Source organism: Leiobunum rupestre, chromosome 11, assembly GCF_980474605.1.
Source record: "Leiobunum rupestre chromosome 11, qqLeiRupe1.1.hap1, whole genome shotgun sequence".
Lineage (NCBI taxonomy): Eukaryota > Metazoa > Arthropoda > Arachnida > Opiliones > Sclerosomatidae > Leiobunum > Leiobunum rupestre.
The window spans coordinates 29,902,857-29,926,838 of record NC_143394.1 but is presented as its reverse complement, the minus strand read 5'-3'; the positions used below and the strand labels follow the sequence as shown (position 1 = coordinate 29,926,838).

At 34.7% G+C, this 23,982-nt stretch overlaps 1 protein-coding gene across 3 annotated transcripts; it reads right to left on the bottom strand.

The window, feature by feature from the left end:
- Positions 1-714: 714 nt before the first annotated feature.
- Positions 715-23,587, bottom strand: LOC149922208 (trypsin-1-like). 3 transcript variants are annotated; one of them, XM_090163943.1, is made up of 10 exons: positions 23,045-23,586; positions 6,207-6,427; positions 2,289-2,459; positions 2,154-2,230; positions 1,981-2,081; positions 1,647-1,915; positions 1,424-1,581; positions 1,246-1,322; positions 1,114-1,136; positions 715-881 (listed from the first exon to the last, which is right to left on the bottom strand). In XM_090163943.1, exons 2-10 carry the CDS (start codon positions 6,424-6,426, stop codon positions 823-825), a joined length of 1,155 nt encoding a protein of 384 aa, XP_090020069.1. In that variant the 5' UTR covers position 6,427; positions 23,045-23,586; the 3' UTR covers positions 715-822. The 3 variants fall into 3 exon arrangements, with proteins under 3 accessions (XP_090020069.1, XP_090020068.1, XP_090020070.1); XM_090163942.1 differs by lacking the exon at positions 1,114-1,136 and having other exon boundaries at positions 23,045-23,587; XM_090163944.1 differs by lacking the exon at positions 1,114-1,136 and having other exon boundaries at positions 748-881; positions 1,223-1,322; positions 23,045-23,585.
- Between the last annotated feature and the right edge of the window lie 395 nt (positions 23,588-23,982).

Sequence of the window (23,982 nt, the reverse complement as noted above, 5' to 3'; positions counted from 1 at the left end):
TTACAACTATAAATATTTGAACAACCTTTTTTCGTTCTAAAATCGAATTAATTAATAATTTCCCCTAATAAATGTGTTAATACAACTTTCGACCGTCCATAAATTATGTACCACGACACCTCATACAAATCGTTCTTGTCTCCACGACTAAGTATCTACTAGGACCACTTACTGTTTGCGTTGGGCAGATTTTCAATAATTTTTCGGTTAAAAATTAAATTATTTTATTATCTATTTACTAAAATTGCTTAAAATAAATTGATTAATGGCAACATGCTAATCACATCACGATATGTACACATTTTAGAAACGACGCTGAGAATTAAACCAATACACCGAGGTTATTACAAAACGAAGGAAATTGTAGATAAACAAGATTTCGAATTTCTTTTATACATAATGAACAATTCCGATATTTACAACGAGTTCTTTGAAGAAAAAAAAACGGACGCGGCAGCCAGGCATTCCAACGTTCTTGTAATTAACGTTATTAACGTTCGCATTGCCTTGGCGGGTATATAATATCACTTTTTTTTAATTAAATTATTAACAAATTACCGAAAGCGACTGAGATTCTGAGGTAGCGCGGGCTTTCAAGAAAGAATGTTTTCTTTATAATCAGCTAGGCTAACACCCAAGGCACCACCTTAGGCCTAAGTCGACAAGCGACTTTTGAAGCCTTTTTAATTCAGGTGGCCGGGTTACAATGCCATCCATTCATATCTCGGAGCGCGACATTTTGATTCGCTTCCACAGACTTCGTTTAACGCACCCCTCAATTTTTTTGGCCTATTTATTAGATTGTTCTCGTCTTTGCTCCTTTCATCTTTTGACGTAGATGCGAATCCAATCGATGTACTCGGAAATCTTGGTATAGATTCCTTAATCACGAAAAGAAAAAAAACAATCTTAGAAACAGCTCTGCAACTGTTGTGACTTTAAAGGTCCACAGAATCGTTTCAACAATTCCGGTCAAATATCTGGTAGCCCCTCCTCTTTCGTCACAGCTTTCAGTTTCCCTATACACGTGATTCCGTCGCTACACTTTCAAAATTATAAATACAAACGATTCTGTGGCCCAATTTTGGGGGGCTTATTTTTCTTTCGACTTACCTGGCAAGTTTGGGCGAGCGCACCTGAAACGACATTTTCGGGTTAAGTTTTAATTATGTAAAGTAAAATTGTATTGTTAAAATCATCTCTGAACTTCAACAACTAAAACAACCAAAAAAAAAAAACACCCACCCTATGCCCCACGATACGAGACCCACGAGGTACGATCTTCCACCTTGTTTCACTGTTAAAGGACCGCCAGAGTCACCCTGTAGGAAAATACATTAATTATTAAAAACACCATCCACTACTCTTGTTTCAATTATTTAATTTCGTAAACCGAAGCTTAGCGATACGACTACTAACGTACTTGACAACTGTCTTTCCCGCCCTCCTTGTATCCCGCGCAGACCATAGTCGGGTAAATAATCTCTTTTCGGCCAATGGACGACAACCATTCTTGACAGGTCTTCTGGGCGACTACTTGCACTTCCGCTTTCTGCAGGACGGTGGGAGCCGATGAGACACCTGCGTTTTATTTGGTAAATAAAGGAAAAACATTTGATAGAGAAGAGGGTTAAGACGTTACTGACCGTATTTGGTGCGCCCCCAACCCGTCACGGCTCCCATTTGTCCCGTGAAGTTCTGTCCTTTGTCCGGCAGACATACGGGGATGATATGTTCCCGGAAGACGACCTTGTGCGACATCTCGAGCAGGGCGATATCGTTTTGGTAGGTCGCCGCGTTGTACCCTTCGTTAACTACCTTTCTTCGAACCGTGAATTCCTCGTGTGGAAACCGTTCGGTTTGTTCTCGGATGTTGTACTCGCCCAGTCGGATTCTCAACGCCGAAGCCGGTGATCTGTTTGTTTCGGACATTCGCGGAGATTAGTTGTAAGAATTAAACCATTTCAAAAACGCTCGTACCTGGCAACGCAGTGAGCGGCTGTGGCAACCCATCTGTCGTTGATCAGAGCACCCCCGCAAGCAATTTTCTGAGACAAGAAATTTCGTTTGATGACCGCTACCTAGAAATTTTAATAGCAAAAATTACGAAACCGCTCCGGAATATAACGAACACTCAGTCGTTTGATACGAACCTGCCACGGAAAAGCCCCGTAACCCGCATCCTCGCCTCCCACGATTTTCGATCCTCGGATGTAAGACTTCCCACAAACTGAAACGCAAAACTTATAAAGACTCGAACTCTTTTCGCGAAAGTAAGAGAAACGTACCTGGATCTTGCACCATTCCGACAGAGTTGACGGGCGCGTCCCTGGGTACGCAACAGCTCCAGAGCATTCCTCCATTGCACAAGTCCACGGCCCTCATGCCCTGGATGAGACACCCGATACCAAGGCCGCAACTATAGGCCGTCCCTTGATAGAAACAACTTCTCGGCATCGCTGTTGGGAGAAAAAAACTAAATATTTCGTGTTTTTCGAAAGATGTTATAAGTCGCGCATAATGGGGTTTTGTTTCTAATAGAACAATGGTCAAAGGTTTATTTCGCGCTATCGCCCACAGCATCGTTTTTGGGTTAAACCTTACAATCGCTCTTTTTGATACGGTATTTAGCAATGTAATACTTGGTAATATCTCACAAGAGGAAGGGTTATAGTGTCGCTATAATGGTGTATCATTTATAAGGGTGGTGAGATGTTTTTTAATTCTAAAAGCGGCTATTAATGCCCAATCTTCAAAGAGCATTCCTCTCGACCATTGGGGTTAAGGTCAACATATAAGAAAGAGTGAAGAACAACGAAAGTTAAAATGTGCACAAAAATTTAAATTAAATTTTTGTGCACATTTAAACTTTCGTTGTTCTTCCACTCTTTCTTATATTAACTTGCACAAGTAGCTAGAAGTATTAAATTAAGGTCAACATGTTTAGAATTACCAAACCATTTAAATTTTCAAAGTTGATATTAGGATTATCTTGAAATGGTTCCAAATTTGTTTCGAAATTACCAAATATTTAATGTGTAATTAGCGTTTCAACAATAATAACTGAATTTCAAAGCATTCAAAATGATTTAAAATTACAAATTATCCCAAGTGTAAAATAAATATATCATATGTATTGGTTATGTTCTTCGGAAATCATATAGATAGCTTCAATGCGAAATTGTTGAATTTATAATTTATTATTTTTCACTGATATTTTCTGAAATATTTTTTTATAGATCCCTTGTTTTTCTAGTACAAAACATTTAGGAAATGGGTTATTCAAATGGGAGCACGCTGTACTATAATATAGGGCATTTTAAAGATACACCGGAATAAGGCTTTCCACGTGTTTCCTTCTCAATCCAATTTGAATGAATTTAGGAAGTGACTTCTCCAATTACCGGATAGCACGGGGAAGCGGATTAAACTATCTCCGCCCTTAAGAATAAATCACCAGGTTACCCACTTAGGAAACCTCTCGAAGCTTTTTTCGACTATTTCGCCTTGAACCACGCTAGGAGCATTTTCGTGATAAAACAGATTATTAGAAACTTCCACGGATATAAGCCAATAAAAACGACAAGTATTTTAAAACCAGTTTCACCTTTATTTTTAGTCGGTAGCAAAAAAGGGGATCTTTGGACGGTGAAATTTAAGAACAATTTTAATATTCAAAAAAGAAAATACCCCCTCTGGACAGTATGGGCAGTTTTGATAGTACAAGTTTAGCCGGCTTTTCTGATTAAGAAATTAAACTGAGGATTTTCCTTAAGACGAGCTATTAGAACTAGGTCGTATAGTGATAATTAATATACGTGTAAGGTTTTCTACAAACGGTCGTGACACTAGAACTTGTTTATTCGGAGAAACGGTCGTAGCCCAGTGATTTTTAAATCACTTTTCCAAATATAATAATAATAATAATAATAATAATAATCAGCTAGGCTAATACCCAAGGCACCAACTTAGGCCTAAGTCATCAATTCAGGTGGCCGGCTTACAATGCGTAGGAGGGTGGTGGCAAGCCCTGCATGCCACGCGATCGAGCCAACAGCTTCCTACACTAACTATTACCGTTAACCTCAACAAGTTTTTATGGAAGGGGAAACCGAAGAGCTCGAGGGAAAACCCCTTAAACCATAAAGACATCTAAGCCAAATGAACTACCTTACAGGGATAGTTCTCTCTAATACATTTTACTATACTACGAGTTGAAGATGTTTGTTTCAAACGAGGCTGCCAGATATTTTTGCCGGCCACTCAATTTTACCCCCTTTACCGATACAAATCCGGAACAAGATTTTTTGATACGTCGCCATCTGCCGGCGGCTTTTGGCGAATTTAATATTTTTCCAACGGTTTGTTTTATTACATTTGAAATTGAAATATTCAATCGTGGTCCGTACCTCAGTGGCTCTGGAGCTTCCTGGTTAAATGTGAGAAATAATAAGTACTGTAAGCGACCTTTTTCATATTGTTTTTTAGCCATTTATGTATATCACCTAATTTTTCGTTAAATTGTTTATAGGCTTTCAAACTGTAAACAAGTTTTCAATAGATAGGCCTTGGCCTACAAAAATAATAATTTCATCAATCACGATTGCACCCCCTTTGCAATTTTTCCCCCGTGTATCGGTAAAATCGCGACTTCCGGTCGTTGACAATTCTGACCACCAGGGTACGTCTGGAGCAAATATTGTACCCCAGAGAACTATCCCTGTAAGGTTATTTAATCCATGCTTACACCAATTTAGACTGCGCGCTTTCTTGTTATAAAATAATACCGCTCGTAGCTCCACGGTGTCTGATATTGGAAAGATTTTCACCGACCTTAGGACTAATATATTTAACTGAACTTTGTTTTTGGGTGGAAACATTTCGCAATTCTCTCGGTAGGAGCGCTGGCTCGCGATACAATTTTCAGAATAGGTTTTTCCTTATAATTGGGGTCCAGGACCAGTAGTTTATTAGTACAAGAGTAAACATTTTTTAAGGTTATGGTTGCCTTACCCGAGTACCTCACAATACACTCGAAAAATCGACCAAACCTTTAATAAGTAGCAACATTATCAGGGCCGTAGCTAGGCAGGGGCGCGCGTTATGGATGCCCTGGGCACTTTTGATACGTTAGGGTCTAGGGGCGCCAAAATACCATTTTTCTATAAGTTATTTAAGTTTATGGGGTGGCAAATTTTCACTCACCCTGGGCCCAATTTTTGCTAGCTACGACCCAGAAAATTATTATTTTATTAGTTCTAGAGAGTTTTCACTACAAGCAGACGATGCGCATTTTTGTTTAAAAAAAACCTTTTGCTATAATGTATTGGGTATGCCATTTTCACAATGTTCATCCAGAATTAAAACCCTAAATATTCTTTGGTTACATTAGGCCAACAAAGTTCGTAAAACGATTTACTTCATTTGTTGTTGCAGCTCAAAAAAACTTAACACGTTTTCACTTAAAATTAACTTATAACAAATCGATCCGATGAGTGCTATAATTTTCTAAAAAAACAAATCGATCCGATGAATGCGATAATTTTCTAAAATAACAAATCGATCCGATGAATGCGATAATTTTTTAAAATAACAAATCGATCCGATGAATACGATAATTTTTTTAAAATAACAAATCGATCCAATGAGTGCAATAATTTTCTAAAATAACAAATCGATCCGATGAGTGCAATAATTTTCTAAAATAACAAACCGATCCGATGAGTGCAATAATTTTCTAAAATAACAAATCGATCCGATGAATGTGATAATTTTCTAAAATAACAAATCGATCCGATGAATGTGATAATTTTCTAAAATAACAAATCGATCCGATGAATGTGATAATTTTCTAAAATGAAAAATTGATCCGATGAATGCTATAATTTTCTAAAATGAAAAATTGATCCGATGAATGCTATAATTTTCTAGAATAAAAAAACGTAATCCACCCTTCCACCTATTTGTTTTAGTACATAATTTTCAATATTGCAAAAACCGTCTCGGAATGGAAAAGCCAATCTTATGTTTCTTAGTTTACTCTATGTGCTGTATAATAAGGATGTACAAATTATAAGGGCCCGAGCAGTAGTGTTTCTTGTACGATTATCTCCATAATCGCCTAGTTATCTTCAGTAATAACGGTTTTTTTGGCCTGGTATTATTGTTCGACTCTCTTGCGAGTGTAATTGTAATTGTCTTCTTACCGAGGAAATACTGAACGAGGTTGTAGGCTGTGACAGGGTCGAGGAACTTGGCGGCCTCCGTCTGGGCCCTGGCGTGCGAGTGCCACGAGGTGGTGCCCTCATCGTGATGTTGGTGGTGACGCAAGAGGAGTCCAGCGTGGTTCTGCAAGTAAGCTGTCGTGTCGCTCACTACGATCAGAATGATTATGTTGACTAGCTGGACGGGGAAAGATAAAATCATCCTACAAAGACAAAACGAAAACAGAAACCTTTATACCAAACCCAGTAGAGCTTAATTGTAAGTCTAAGCGAAATGCACTTAAAGCTGGGGTTCCCAAATAGGCATTCTTAAGTAAATGGCGGTCTCGACCTTCAAAATGGTCATCTCAACCCTAAAATGGTTATCTAGATCTTCAAAATATTTGTATAAATTATCAAAATGGTCATTTCAACCTTCAAAATGTTTATCTGGACCTTCAAAAAGTCACCTCAACCTTTAAAATGTTTATCTCGGCCTACAAATTGGTAATCTTGACCTTCAAAATATTTATCTGGGTCTTCAAAATGGTCATCTTGACCTTCAAAATATTTATCTGGGTCTTCAAAATGGTCATCTGGGTCTTCAAAATGGTCATCTGGGTCTTCAAAATGGTCATCTTGACCTTCAAAATGGTCATCTTGACCTTCAAAATGGTCATCTTGACCTTCAAAATGGTCATCTTGACCTTCAAAATGGTCATCTTGACCTTCAAAATGGTCATCTTGACCTTCAAAATGGTCATCTTGACCTTCAAAATATTTATCTGGGTCTTCAAAATGGTCATCTTGACATTCTAAATGGTCATCTTGACATTCTAAATGGTCATCTTGACATTCTAAATGGTCATCTTGACATTCTAAATGGTCATCTATATCTTCAACATTTTTATATCTATCTTCAAAATGGTTATTTCGACCTTTAAAATGGTTATTTCGACCTTTAAAATGGTTATTTCGACCTTTAAAATGGTTATTTCGACCTTTAAAATGGTTATCTGAACTTTCAAAATGGTCATATTGACCAAGTTGACCTTCAAAATGGTCATCTCGACCTTTAAAATGTTTATCTGAACTTTCAAAATGGTCATATTGACCAAGTTGACCTTCAAAATGGTCATCTCGACCTTCATAATGAGTATCTCGAAAATATATTAAAGCGTTATAATAACAACCCCTTTACACAGGCGATCTCAACCTTGAGAATGATGATATTGACCTTCAAAATGGCGATCTTTAGGTGTATTCATGTAACCAGTTTGGCCAATCATTAGGGAGCCCTTGATAGTCTTATGATCTCACGAGATAATCATTAATCTAGGCCATAAAAATGAAACATTTACTATTGCAGTATCGAGACAACACGACTGAAAATTTGCCGCGTTTGTTACTCCTCTTAACAATTTAAATTTTTATCTGCGTAGAGTATTTGTTTATTTATGACCCACATTTTATCGATAAATAGTTAGTATATGATGTATATAACCCTATTTTGCCTTCTGAAAGGGTTTTTGAAAAATCAAAACGGTTGGCGAATAACAACATTATCAAGATATTTCAATTATGAACAAGATGTGACGGATTTTTAAGTACACTCAATCCCCCCGATGTATTAAATATATTTTAAATATTGAATTTAAATTGGAAAATATTTTCAATCATTTTGTAGGGGAATTTTATCGAAAATGAATTTTTCGAGTTACCTGGTTTTGGAAATAAGGTAGCGTCACTCTTAATTTAGAAACATTATGTACATTTAAATTCGAATATCACCAAAAATCACTTAAGTGGGCCAAGGCCCGCATCCGGGGCCCCGATCTCACAAATGTGCGAACACCGGCGGTGGTGCGTGAAACTAATACACACAAATCCCTTGGATTGTGTGTAAAAATCCGCTGGATCATGTGTAAAAATCCGCTGGATCATGTGTAAAAATCCGCTGGATCGTGTGTAAAACAGAACGTACGACTAACGATAAGAGATAACAAGTTGGCAAGCCAAAATATACCTCTCCTCGGAAGCATTGTCCCTAGTGGTATTAATTTCTCGAGATGACCCTCGAAGTTATATCTCCCCAATTCAGAGTTATTTACTAATAACGTAATCCCGGTTCAATCCCGCCCGGTATAAAATTTTAATTTGAATTAAAATAATTGAAACGAAACAACCGAGATTAATTTGTTCAGAATATTATAAATTAAGTAGTTACAACAGTGAGTTAGACGTACTAAAACAATGCACAATTGACTTTAACCCTATTTACGGTACAAGTTTAGCAGTTAAATATAATACGAAGCCAATTTTAATGTAAGAAATATCTACAGAGGGTATTTGTATTTTTGTCGCTTACGAAATACTTGCCGCATAGTTAACGCTCATTTTATTTCAACGTTCGCCCGATCAAGATACCGTAGATATCTGGTAGTGGACGACTCGTAGACTGTCGGAACCATCCTGTTGACGTTGTGACACATACCGCATGAAAAAGACCAAAACCGTCCAATTTCCAATATCATATAATGACTCGCACACCCAGGATATCAAGGACTGCATTAGGAATCGTAGATATCCAAATATCCACACCACCAAAAAACTTATTAACAAGAAGCGAAAAACTTACCATTCACAAAGCACAGAAAGCCACTTGACTAAACGTATATCAATAAATGACCGTAGAGGGAATAGTTAGGGTTCTTTATAAATAAACACAAACGAACCCAATTGATGAACTGCATTAAACATCTTAATCAGCCGAGAAAACGTTTAAAATTAATTACGACCGAGTTGAAAACCAGACCAACTCGATATGTTGTTAATAAATGAATTATTAAGCTTGAAAACCAATACGCTAAACCTAATAGATAAGAATATACGACTGAAAAAACTAAATAAATTACAAAAAACTAACGGGTTCTACCCTTTATCTTATCTGCTGACTGCGCTAAAACAAGGTTTGACCATTAAACTTTTTGAAAATGCGACGTATACACTTTGAAGGTTCCGTCAAAAATTATCCTTTCCCAAACGTAAAGGTTCTCAAAACATTAATACACAAAAAATAAGTAAAAAGGTTCCTCCAAAAAATGAACCATTTTGCGGAAGAAGTAAATAATTTTAAAAGAATAAAAGATAAAACAAATATACAACCGCAAAAATAAAACGTCAAATAATAGAAGAAAAAAATCTTTAACTCCATTCATTAAAAAAACCCTAAACAAAAGTACCAAATTGAAATAAAGCAACTTATTATATTAAACAAGATTAAGTCTTTATAATTTTTTCGTAAAAAAACCACATTAGGCCTTCACAATTTCATTCGTAAAAAAATTCAAGACTTTGTTAACTATTATGCTTACAATGAGTGTCTTATTTGCAGTATAGCTTGAAGTTATCGTTGGTTCTGTGGTAGAGCGCTCGACTGCCTAACTGAACGGCCCGGGTTCGAAACCTGGGTGACGCATTTGTTTTTAATCAAATGAGAAATCGCTAAATTAGAATTTCTTCGATGCAATAATTTAAATCTTCCACGAAATCTTGCTCTATTTCAATTAAACCAAAATTTCGTACTCTATTAAATACGCTTTCGATAAAGCTGAAGGTCTAATTTTCAATGAAACGTAATAAGTGTCGGTGGTTCTGTGGTAGAACGTCCGCCTGTCAAACAGGCGGTCTCGGGTTCGAAACCCGCCCGATGCGATCGCAAATTGATACTAAGACGAATACCGTGAACAATTGGTGGAAACCCTGCCATTGGATGTTGAGAGGTAGCATTACACTCAGCACTCGGTCCGTCCCAAAAGTCAATAAGAAAGAGTTGGAGAGATACCACCCGTACATACACACCACAAACTCAACACCCACAAACGTCATAACAATAACACAACATTACCACCCTACACATAAACATTTCAATAGCGAAATATCCAAACCACTGAATTAAACCTGTCGTGACGGCGAGCGTTGACGAAAAAAAAAACCACCAAACCAACCCCGACTGCAAATTAATCCGTTAACGCTCACCGTCCCACGGTGGTTTTGCAAACACGGTTTTTCGACTTTGTTCCCTAATTACTAGCAACTGCGAACGCAGAGATCTCGAGAAACTGCGTACGCAGTGATTACACTTTGCACCGAAAATGCGAACGCGTTCGCAGGCCAGACAGACCCACAGACAGACACGGTCGTTGTATAACCCCTCCTAGGGAACTTTGTCCCCTCGGAGAGGTAAAAATCCCGCACCTAATAAACGCTTCAATAGAACATTTTCAAGGAAATTGCCAAGAAGTAATATTTACGAGAGCAAGGACCTGCAAGTTAGAGCATAGCGCCGACTTAATTTCGGTCGGCTGCAGCGTTTGGCAAAAAACACCCTGTGGCGGCGGGGGCTCCAATTTTTCAAAAATCATCGATGGCGTTAATTTTTTATAAATATAAATAATAAATATAAATAATAATAATAATAATAATAATAATAATAATAATAATAAAAATAATAAAATAATAAATAAAAATAAAAATAATAAAATAATAAATACAAATAATAAAAATAAAATAATAAATATAAATAATAATAATAATAATAATAATAATAAATATAAATAATAATAATAATAAATATAAATAATAGTAATAATAAATATAAATATAAATATAAATAATATTAATAACAAATATAAATATAAATAATATCAATAATAAATATAAATAATAGTAATAATAAATATAAATATAAATATAAATAATATTAATAACAAATATAAATATAAATAATATTAATAACAAATATAAATATAAATAATATCAATAATAAATATAAATAATATTAATAACCAATATAAATAATAATACTAAATATAAATTATAATACTAAATATAAATAATAATACTAAATATAAATAATAATACTAAATATAAATAGTAATACTAAATATAAATAATAATACTAAATATAAATAATAATACTAAATATAAATAGTAATACTGAATATAAATAGTAATACTGAATATAAATAGTAATACTGAATATAAATAGTAATATTAAATATAAATAATAATAACATATTATTAATGGACTCCATTTTCCACGACTAAATGAAAATGTAGAGGGAGCCAGTCAATTGCTCGAGTTTGAAAAGTATAACTTCATGATGATATCATTTAATATTTTCTTAGTTCTTATTAACCTCTATGGGTTCTTGATACAACATACCTTAAACTAGCCACCCAGAAGTGGAGTCGACCACTACGCTCCTGAATATTACACATTTAATAATGGGAGGGTGTGTGAAAATAGGGCCATGGACCTCATTTTGGCAGCTTTTCTGCCCAGAAACGTAATCGGAGAAAAATGATGCCACGCCAAAGAAGAAAGGAGAGACAGAAAATCGGACACAATCGCTACCGTTCAAGTGACCATCATCTCGAGCGAGAAATGAGAGCTCGCCTGGCCGGAAATGGGGTTATGATCTTGATCTTCCTCCGCGGCTTCAATCAGCGTCGTCCGAGGGATCGGCGGCCAGTAGATGGTAGCTCATGCGTTGATATCTCGTGTCACGCACGCTTCTGTTGGTATTTTATCGTCCATACTTCCCCCCATTTTGGACGTTCACTATTAGCCCTCAAATCCCCCTACCCACAATTTCACAGCTTTTTTGCGTCGTTTTCATTGTTATATGAAACCTATTATCCATTCTGAATGCGCTATTAAGTTGTCGCGATATTGTGGAAGCTATTACATCGCGTTTTTATTGTGATACTTAGCAAATAAAAAATAAAATGGGGCTGGGTGTGATTTTATAATATTTTTTTCTTTCCGGTTCGATATTTCTGATCTTGGGTGGTATTGTAGTAGATTTTATAGTTAATTTTACCACACGCCCTCGTTCATCCCACAATTAATTATATCAAATTTTTAAAATAGGTCAAATTTTCCTAGGGGCAGTTCACTTCGATGATTAAGTTGGCACCCTTGATCGATTAAATCCGATTAAATCATTATTAAGATGATTAAATTTATTAAATCAAGAATAAATCCGATTAAATCGTTATTAAGATGATTAAATTTATTAAATCAAGATTAATTTCGATTAAATCATTATTAAGATGATTAAATTTATTAAATCAAGATTAAATCCGATTAAATCATTATAAAGATGATTAAATTTATTAAATCAAGATTAAATCCGATTAAATCATTATTAAGGTGATTAAATTTATTAAATCACGATTAAATTGAGTTAGTGATTAAGCCGATTAAATCAAAATAAAGATGATTAAATTTATTAAATCACGATTAAATCAAGTTAGGGATTAAGCCGATTAAGTCCAGATTAAATCCGATTAAATCATTATTAAGATGACTAAATTTATTAAATCAAGATTAAATTCGATTAAATTATTATTAAGATGATTAAATTTATTAAATCAAGATTAAATCCGATTAAATCATTATTAAGATGATTAAATTTATTAAATCACGATTAAATTGAGTTAGTGATTAAGCCGATTAAATCAAAATAAAGATGATTAAATTTATTAAATCACGATTAAATCAAGTTAGGGATTAAGCCGATTAAGTCCAGATTAAATTTATTAAATTTATTAAATCACGATTAAATCGAGTTAGGGATTAAGCCGATTAAGTCCAGATTAAATTTATTAAATTTATTAAATCACGATTAAATCAAGTTAGGGATTAAGCCGATTAAGTCCAGATTAAATTTATTAAATCACGATTAAATCGAGTTAGGGATTAAGCCGATTAAGTCCAGATTAAATTTAATAAATTTATTAAATCACGAGTAAATCGAGTTAGGGATTAAGCCGATTAAGTCCAGATTAAATTTATTAAATCACGATTAAATCGAGTTAGGGATTAAGCCGATTAAGTCCAGATTAAATTTATTAAATTTATTAAATCACGATTAAATCGAGTTAGAGATTAAGCCGATTAAGTCCAGATTAAATTTATTAAATTTATTAAATCACGATTAAATCGAGTTAGGGATTAAGCCGATTAAGTCCAGATTAAATTTATTAAATTTATTAAATCACGATTAAATCGAGTTAGGGATTAAGCCGATTAAGTCCAGATTAAATTTATTAAATTTATTAAATCACGATTAAATCGAGTTAGGGATTAAGCCGATTAAGTCCAGATTAAATTTATTAAATTTATTAAATCACGATTAAATCGAGTTAGGGATTAAGCCGATTAAGTCCAGATTAAATTTATTAAATTTATTAAATCACGATTAAATCAAGTTAGGGATTAAGCCGATTAAGTCCAGATTAAATTTATTAAATTTATTAAATCACGATTAAATCGAGTTAGGGATTAAGCCGATTAAGTCCAGATTAAGATGATTGAATCCCAATTAAGCTGATTAAAACACGATTAAGCTGATTGAAACACGATTAAGATGATTAAACCCCGATTAAGATGATTAAAACACGATTAAGATGATTAAACCCCGATTAAGATCATTGAATCCCTATTAAGATGATTAAGTCACGATTAAGCCGATTATACCACGATTAATAAATAAATATATTCCTAAAATTAGATCGTAAAATATTAAATCAGATTAAAAATTTAATCACGATTAACATGAATTAATACATTTAATCGGCTTAAATCCGATTAAGTCTGCACCCGAAAGAGCAGTGATCTGCCCCTGGAAATTTTCGATGACTTAGAAAAGGTTTTAGAAAGTTCAAATTCTATAAAATATCTGTAGAATAACTTTAGCGTGGTTTATTTTCCTACAGATATTTGCTTTTGAATAGGTTTAATTTTTTATCTGGGATGTTTAATAAAAATATATCAATTAGCCTTTTCAGTTTGCATAGAGTAATTTAGCAGCGAACGAGAGAAGTTCATAAGCTGCTGGATTTATTATCTGCATGCTAAGCAGTCGATGAATTACAAAACAAATTCTAAGACTCAGTGGCAGATACAGAAAAACCTCAAGGGGGGGGGGGGCGCTAAAAGACATCTTGAGCTATGGGTGTAATAACAAATCATCAAGTCACATGCAAAGCTTTAGCGCCAGGGGGGGGGGGGCGCACAGTCCTATGGATGTAATAAGAAATCATCAAGTCACATGCAAAGCTTTAGCGTCAAGGGGGGCGCACGCCCCCGCACCCTCCATATGTATCCAAACCTGCTTAGACTTAAGTTATAAAGCTATTATAGCTCCAAAGGATTCAACCATTTTTGTACACATATTTTTGTTCGTAAATGCGCTATTTTCGTTCCCTAGATATTCTGAATTACAATTTAATTATATGAATATAATTCGTATGTCATCCCACTCCCTAAACGCTGACGAATAATCCAAAAATAAAACCACGTTTAGAAACGGTAATTCGACTATCGGACCATTAAACTTTATATATTTTTTAATTTATATTTCCGACTTGTTTCGCCTTCCGAGTCTATATAAATTAGAGGAAAATTCGACTAAATCGCTAATTTTATTAAGTAAAAAAGGCTGCATTTAATTACACGTGTGGCCTACTTGTTACGAATTATACTCAGCCGTGACATTGATTACTAAATAAAATATTCCATATTCGGATAGCATATGACTGTTTATACATTTTTAGAGGAAAAGTTGGGTGGTTACAATTGTATCTAAATAGGTTGATAATACGGGGTGACATTTAGTCATAAAACGTATGATTTCTTAACAATGGGATTTCCCGTCTAGTATTTTTATAACTAATTTTATTTCGCAATTTGTTTCGCGTTGGTTTTTCCTCCAAAAGTAAATGAATAATATTTTTTGTAGAAGGGGAAATTACCGAAATGACCCAATTTTTAATTCCACTTATAACACTTAATCAACGGGATATTGTTAACTATATGGAAATACCGCAAATTGGTTGGTTGTTTTTACCATTTAATTCGGGCTTTCACGCGTTTGTAGCAATTCACGAAGTTCCTACTCGTGGTTACGACACTTGAAATGGGGTTAATAACCCCGATTTTTTCTTTATAACGTGGGTGTTATCTTTTTATCATTTCATTTTCTGCGAGAGTATATATTTTAATGGTGTAATTACCACGGAGGCGGTTTTATTTTGATAATTAGCGGAGCGATGCCCTACGTTGGGTAATTACCGGTATATTAGGTACCCGGTATTTGATGAGAAAACATAGCGCTGAGAAATTTCAACAAAGTTTAGGAATTAAATTGGTCTAACTTACATCCCGAAGTGTAACCCACCGATTTGGTTCAAACTCGGGGAATTGGTAGACCTACGTGTAACTTCAAAAATCGTAAAGGGAATTTATTCGCTTTAGTCCCATTCGACCGAAATCCCATTCGACCGAAGGCGGTTTTTGAGGTGTCCCATTCAACCGAATTCCGCCGAAACGTGCGGTTTTTATGTGTCCCATTCGACCGAACGCTTTTATGTGTCCCATTCGACCGAACGCTGCTATATAAATTGGCTTTTGGAATGAGCATGAATTATATTTTCATCTTCACCTAGTCAAGAAAGGTAACTGAACCAAAACTGAAATAGTAAACTTAACCAACTCTAACCTAATCTAACCTAACCTAACCTAACCTAAACATGGATCTTCGATAGTACATACCTTATAAATAAAATACCAAATCACCCCGCCAATTGGGCTACATTTTAAAATTCTTTCGGTCGAATGGGATTTCGGTCGAATGGGAATAAACGATTTATTCAATGGGCAACTGCTTTGCCATGGCAACGAAAAAGGTTTTGGACAACAACAAATGGAAATTTTCCCATTGAAAATAACATGGGATTCTGACCGATTCCTAGGACCCCCCGGTGAAAAATTTGAACAAATTTCAAAATTTCGAAAATGCCAAAAATAGAAAAAATGGATAAAAATTGACAAAAAAAACCATCAAAATTGATCAACTGTTGATCAATTTGAGGTCAAAATCCCATGTTATTTTCAATGGGAAAATTTAATATTTTGTGGTGTGATAAACATTTTTCGTTGCCATGGCAAAACGGTTGCCCATTGAATAAATTCCCTTTGGGATTTTTCATGATTCATGAAGGTCTACCAATCCCCCGAGTTTGAACAAAATCGGTGGGTTACACTTCGGGATGTCTCCTTGTTAGTGTTTAAATTAATTTAGTTTATGTTTTAATTATAATAATATTTAAGATAAACTCGTGACTGGGCCACTGTTTTGTGCCAGTTCATTTTGGTTGAAGACGTTTTCTCGAGCAGTTGAAATAAACCTTCTGACAGCAAGCACCGCTTTAAGCACGGAGCCTTCTAATGGGTAATAATCTAGTCCCTTATTTGGGATTATTATTTAAAAATATCAACCGTTCAATTGACCTCATAGCGAGGGCTAGCCACTTCGAATAACAAAAAAATAAATATAAATTCCCAAATATTGCTAATACTTCCAGTAATTTTTTAATTTCACGATACTTCCTTATGATTTCTAACGATATTCCCCAAACATTTCCAAATTGTAATATTTCTCTAATATTTAGAATATTGGTCTATATTTCCAATATTTATCAAACAATATTCATTATTATTTTTTATTTATTTATTTAGTATTTTATTTATTTATTTAGTATTTTATTTATTTATTTAGTATTTTATTTATTTATTTAGTATTTTATTTATTTATTTAGTATTTTATTTATTTATTTAGTATTTTATTTATTTATTTAGTATTTTATTTATTTATTTAGTATTCTATTTATTTATTTATTTAGTATTTTATTTATTTATTTATTTAGTATTCTATTTATTTATTTATTTAGTATTTTATTTATTTATTTATTTATTTAGTATTTTATTTATTTATTTAGTATTTTATTTATTTATTTGAAATATTTCCGTTATTTATTCCCGAGATTTCTAATAATTTTTGGGTTTCTCAAATTTCCTATATTTCTTATGGATTTATAGATTTCCAGAAATAATAATTTTGATTTATCGCCACTTGTACACCAAATTTCCTCTCATAGACAAAACCACAATTTTTTTAAAACCATCTAATAACCGAGGGGGTAAATACTTCAGGTGTACAAATCGTAGGTAATCACGAAAAATCACTGGAAATCAGCGAAATATTGTGAGAAATCACTGACAATCACAGAACGTCTTTCGAAAATCATTAATCAGGTATACAAATGTATTACGAGTGACTACCCCCTCGCTAATAACTATAAATAACCCTAAAAAAAACATAACATCTAGCCTTGAAAGAAGAGAATAAAACAAGCATCGCGAGCAAACACAATTTCTAAAGGTTGTTCCGTGATCCATTTACTATTTTACGTAAATATTATTAAGGTTCCTACAAGGGTGTCAGATCGTGTTTTAACAATGGCACAAACATCTCATTATGACACTGTAATGTATTATTAACCAAATGACGTTTAAGTAGACAGTATAGTGTTATTATATAATCCGCTGGGGGAAGACTATGAATCATTAATGGGGGGAGGGGGGTTTAGATTACCGAGATTAACCGTTTTGGTGGGGTGACACACTTGCTAAAAACGGGTTGGGTCGTCTCTCTTCCGTTCCTTGGTGAAGGCCGTTTCTAAATCGCAGGCCTTTCTCGCGTCGCGCCGAGTCACGCTCCATATGCAGAGCGAGACAATGTTGGATACGATCCTATAAATTGTACGTCAAGGGAATTAAAAACAGATGCTAAGATACGGGCTGCGAGACATAGAATGAATCTCGGATGCCCCCAACTTCCTCGCTTTTCCGTTGGGTGCTCGTCCGTTTTCGTATATTTAGTGTACAAGGTATATCAATGCTTATTATTCAAATTTGGATACAGGACCAATTTTAACGGTCTCAATGGGGAAAAAAGGTAACTTGACCACGCTGGCACCTTGATAAGAAATTGGTACATATCACGCACATTCTATAAATAGCGAAGAATAATTTAGCCGTGTTCGGGGTCAGTTGACTTTAGAACCATCTCCGGTAACCTTAATTCTAAGCTCAATTCTGTTCCGCGTTAGTTTCAATTATTAAAGATATTCTTACTCTGTTTCGTGTTCCATATAGAGCAAAAATAAAATTATCAAAAAAGCCAAGAGCTATTTACCGATTTGAAAATCTCAGATGTTAATTGAACCCGTGTTTTGACAGATTTAGGTTTGCGTGGTTGGGGTAGGTACATTTGTTCGAGTTTCATTCGACCGAACCGCCGAAATAACAAATGTTTCAGTGTTCGAATTGGACAATTTGTTTGTTTCATTCGTCCGAATCGGTAGCATCACTTGTCCGAATTCTGTCGCTAAATTAGTATTTATTATTGCTGTTTTTTACGTTTTGTTAAATTCAAAATAAAATGAAATGTAAAATATTTCAATAATAAACGGATATAAGCATTATAATGTCTAATCATTTTATCCTATTATGTCCATTTTTTCTTTGGCCGATATAGTAAGTGGGAATTGCGTTGAATGTTGTGGATATTTTAGGTTAGGTTAGGTTAGGTTAGGTTCACGTTAATGTTACTATTTTCTTATATTAACAATATTTAAAAAAACAACCAATTCCTAATGTTCGAAAAAACGGACTAACGATTATTCGAACAAATGACATTCGCCAGTAAAGTTAACATAAATTGAACGACTAAATCACCAACAAAAGTTGTGATAAATTTTTCGGGCAAATGAAATACGTTTTCGGACATACGATCCTGTTTTCCGGCATTCGTACAGATCATTCGGACATTTGTACCACCGTTCGGACGAATGAAATTCGAACAAATGTACCCAAATCGCGTGGTTCAATTGGAACGCTTGTATCAGATCTAACCGCAGATATCGTAATAAAGTGGGCGATGGATAGTTTTCAAAACCGTTCATAACTTAATCAATATCACATTGAGTTGGGAATTGACTTTAGATTATTAAATCACAAGACGCTATGACGTTTAAAGAGTAAATTAATAACAGTTTAACCAAGTATTTTTATTAATTACCTTGTTTATTTAACTAAGATTGGGATGGGGACAGTTAAATAACGTTTCAAAATGGAGTTCTATGGCTAATATTATCTTTGATCATATACAGTACCTTTCCTATTAATTTAACAAATATCTAGATAGTAATAGTAAGTAATATTTCACTATTTAACGGTACCATTTGGAATATCTTTAGAAAGGAATGAACAAATTCTTACCCTGCTGTTTATAATGGATGCGTCTCCTCAAAGTTCGAGATCGAAAGTAAAAAACTTGAGATGACACCGCGCCACGAATATCGTCCAAATCTCCTCCAAAAAGGTCACGAATAAACCTCCCAAATAGTAACTGTCCCCCCAAGTCGGACTGGTCCCCTCCTCTTACCCAATTGAAATAACTTTTCCCTAATGTTCCAAAAAATAAATGAAAAAAAAACCCTCGTCTAAATAGTTATTGTTAAAGTGACGGCAGTGGGAGTCAATACACGATTATTTTTATGTAACCGAGACAAGAAACGTTAGTTTATATAAAAATTTGACCTAGATTCGAGGCGTTTGCCTTTTTCTTCCAGTCGCGATTTTTCTAGGCTCATAGCTCGTGTGTTTTCACCACACGAGGTTAGCTCATAACACCCACCGGATTTTGATAGAAACCTAAATTGGGAACAAACGCGAAAACCAGAAAAAAAATTACCCCTCTTGGAAGCCAGATTTAGAACAGCGGGAAAGCTCTCTATCGCAATGTTTGGGAATCCCAATCACGCTGCCAATAGGATATAAACTGTTAATGTATTTTTGTTACCAATAATGAACGATGGGCGATAATAGAGATATTGTAATTAAGTAAAAGTATCTCATTTCAATGTCGAACTTTCGTAAGAAAGATTTAATGATGAGGGCGAAAATTAAGTACGCGATTGAAGACATTGACAGGCTTACGCGTGGCCAATTTGATGAGCGATCTACTTTGCTGTGTTGTGTTTATCAGGAACTGGCGGCTATTTTTCATTACATGTTGTACGGGCTGACCAGTTAGAAATTAAGATCGAGTGTTTTTGGGATGATTTTATTGATTATAAAGACACGAATTCAAGTGGTTTTCCCCTAGGTTCAAAATTTATTGTGGTTCACCTAAATAATATAAACCACCAGTTTTATCAGAACTTAGGATAACTTACGCAAACTGAATAATGATAGTTAAAAAATGGTTTACAATTCACAATATAAATCTAGATGGCACTATAGGTAGGTTACAAATAAGTTATAGAGCTTGTTAGCCGACGAATACATTACATCTAATACCTCATTTGTTAAACTTAAACGTGTAGGTTAATAACAGAAAACGCTTTTTGAAGATAGTGTTGATTGTAAATACCTAAATTTCGTGCTGTCCTATTGTTTAAACATATTCGGACATTCAAAGTAACCCATATTTTTACACCGACGTAGCTAATTAGTCGCCACTTGGTCTAGAAACATATAAGTGTCAAACTGTCAACCTTGTCATAAATACCCTTATCTATGGTATAAAGATTCCCTATCGTATAGCGCAATCTCCAATTAAGACCGCCCAAATGAACTGTAAACAATCCAACCGGTGTCAACCCAAACACCCTACACTATTATTTCTAAACTTCCCATCTTGCCGTCGGTAATTACTCATTCTAAACAAACAAATGTTAATTCCAGAGTTTCGAATCTTGACGCGTTTTTCCCTTCAATTATTTCCCTGAATGATCAACCCGGAGACCCTGCAGGGGTGTCAACGGCTTAAAAGAATCGCGTGCCCAAGAAGATCTTTGTCTTCTTAGGAAGACGCGGGAACGGATACCATTGAAAACAGGGCTAGCCCGTCTGCATCTTTGTCTACCGCTGGAGTACCATTCATTTGAGGTGACTCTGAGAAATGTGGTTAAGATGGCCTACATGGGTCAAAAGCGGGAATGCGGAATGACACTAGCCTTCCGCCGTAATGATAATGACGTCAGGTGTAAGCTTCCTATGGACTGTTCTCAGAAGTACATTAGTTAATATTCATTAAGGCTTCGAGGTCACGCTCTTGATATTCAACCCTTAATTACCTCCCGTAAGCGTAAACTACACCCGTTTCGTACCATCGATGTAAACTGTCAGCGTATCGTGATTCGTAAAGTACCTAGGCGTGGTGGATAACATACGGATATACGCGTTTTAAAATTGGGGATGTCAACCCATTTTTATAGCGTAGATAACTCACCCTGACATTGACTCGAAATGTAAAACATTTCACCGTCAATAAAACCCCTTTCCCATTGCCATGAAATAGGATAAAGTGATACAATTAATTCGTATTTTGGACCGTTCAGTGACGGTAATTCGGAAATTTTGGTCACGTATTTTCCTACTTCCCCGGCGTTAGTGTGTCGAAATTATGTCATTTCTAGGATTTTTGATTGGTCCTAATTTGAACGCGACCTGTCGAACTGGGAGATAACTTTACTTATTCAGATTCGTAACTGCTTATATTTGATTATGGAACTTAATTCAAACAATAAGGAAGTCTGGATCCCCAAAATGAAGAGACTGTAAAATTTGACCCGCACAACCGGCTGCCGACTTTGTTCCAGCAATTTTTTATTTATATATTTTTTGCTGCGCGAGGGAAGTTAAAATAATTTATATCCATTTTTGGTAGGTAGAGCGACGCGTTCAGATTATTTATTTTTTAAAAGTGTGACTCGGTTAGTGGATCACTTCAATCATATTAATGCAAATTTCGTGTGGATAATACGTCTACGATATCAGGCTTTTTCAAGGAAATAGCTAAGCCTAACACGCGTATTTGTTTTGAAAAGCTTGATATGCTTGACGAATTTCTAGATTATAATCTACGTTTTCAAACCCTGTCTATCGTTGACGATTTAATTTTAAAGTTTTTTAAATTTCTAGGCTATTGTATCATGATTGTTTACTTTTTTATACACCTATAAAAAATGGGTTAAAATAATACAAATATAATTTATACAAGAAATTAAGTTTCAAACACCACCAAAGCTCATTTATTTTGAGTAAACGCAGTGCCGAAACACCTTTTTATAATTGACTTCATAGTGATTTGCATAGCTTTATGACTTCAAAGTCATTGTTTTACTTATATATATTATATGGCATTTATAATCCGGTGAAAAAATATTTGCAAAATTAAATAAATAATTTAAAATTAATGAGATGTTAGTAGACTAGGTCTATAAAACCTAGTTAGATAAACTTTAAATTAAAGTAAATTTTTTGTACTTAAATATGTATGATAATAAACTTTGATTTACTATACTCACTTGTATTTATCTCGTCTGAAAAAGGCATTAGGGAAAGATAATTTACAGGGTTTGCCCAACTACGATATGACTAAGGGTATAATATTAAAAAAAAACTTCATTTAAATTACAGAAAACATTTTGACAAAATAAAATTGAACATAAAAAATGTATATAGCCCAGTGGATATTTCCCGTATCAAATATATGGGGAAAAAACAAGAATTCTTGGCTACTTAATTTATAATCCAGCGTGTCAACTGTCGTAAAAATTCAATCAAACCGGGGTACTTGTTTTCTAACCCTTTTGACGCTTTAATGTATTAACTCTTATCAAAATGTATAAATTCCGTCCTGTCAGATTATTCAATCGTGATTCAAGGTCAAAAAAGCCAGCGACGCCTTAAAGGGGTAATGACCAAGGATTAGCGTTCAGTCAAAATCAATTTCCATCAAACACTGAACTTCAACGCGAAATTAATTTTTTCTCATCACGCCCTGTAAAACCATCTACAACCCAATTTCGTAATTTTGAAGGTCAAAGTGTAAAATGTGAAGGTCACGAGAGCTTACCTGCAGAACGCAGTCCATCCAGAAGGGTTATCCTAGGAAGCGCGGGCTCAAGCTATCCGCATCTTGATTTCTCGAATGAAACGCGTAATTAATCTGGAGCCGGTAAACTCGCGTGCCGAAGAAATATTCGGTGTATGTTTTGGCAAAAGAGGCGACCGAAAAGGAGACTGTCCTCTCCTCTGGAAGACCTTTAGCGCGAATCCTCACTTTAAAATGATGCTACAATTTCCAGATCAGCAACCATTTTTCGGTGCCTTCAATTTCCCCAACAGGCGAAACGTAAGTTAGGGAAGGCTAGCGGGGAGGGAGATGAATTTAGGTCAGCGGGCGAATTTCGTCTTTACTCGAAAAAGGGGGTTCAATCCGTAGCCCTCCTTTTTTGCGGGTATTTAAACACAGAATTCCCTATAGTTCCAGGATGTTCTATGCCGCCACATATACAGGGTGTCCCGTCAAACCTCCATCGAAATATAAAATATTTACAAAAAATTACATTTTTAAGATTTTGAAATTTTTAAAATTTGATAGTGCTCTGCCAAGTAAGTTGAAACATGTTAGACCACTACGTCGCCGTTAAAACAAAACCACGTATCTTTTCGGTGGCCTTTTTGAGAAAAATCGATTTTTAATTTTGCAGGGACTTGTGAAATCGCGTGTTAGGTTTTTACATGTGAGTTAATTTCATAGTTAAATAATTTCGTTTCAATATTGAATTTATGAGGATTTTAATTTAAAAATATTTTGCTAAAGGGGAATTTTTAGAGATACGTGGTTTTGCGTCATGAAGTGAGCTGAAAATAAGCAAGATACGTGCTTTTGCGCGAAATAAGTGGTGAATATCAAAGATACGTTTAAATGTTTTCTAGATTTAAAAAAGAAATCCAATTGAAACCTATTAATGTTTTTAATGTTATATACGGAAATTAGGGTGTATAATC

What these genes read in the sequence shown, in the direction of transcription:
- LOC149922208 (XM_090163942.1), bottom strand. Translation starts at nt 6,426, where the DNA reads ATGATTTTATCTTTCCCCGTCCAGCTAGTCAACATAATCATTCTGATC. An exon ending in CGGAATGGTGCAAGATCCAG is followed by an intron (nt 2,231 to 2,288) that starts GTACGTTTCTCT and finishes TTTGCGTTTCAG; the next exon opens with TTTGTGGGAAGTCTTACATC. An exon ending in GCCGCTCACTGCGTTGCCAG is followed by an intron (nt 1,916 to 1,980) that starts GTACGAGCGTTT and finishes CGAAACAAACAG; the next exon opens with ATCACCGGCTTCGGCGTTGA.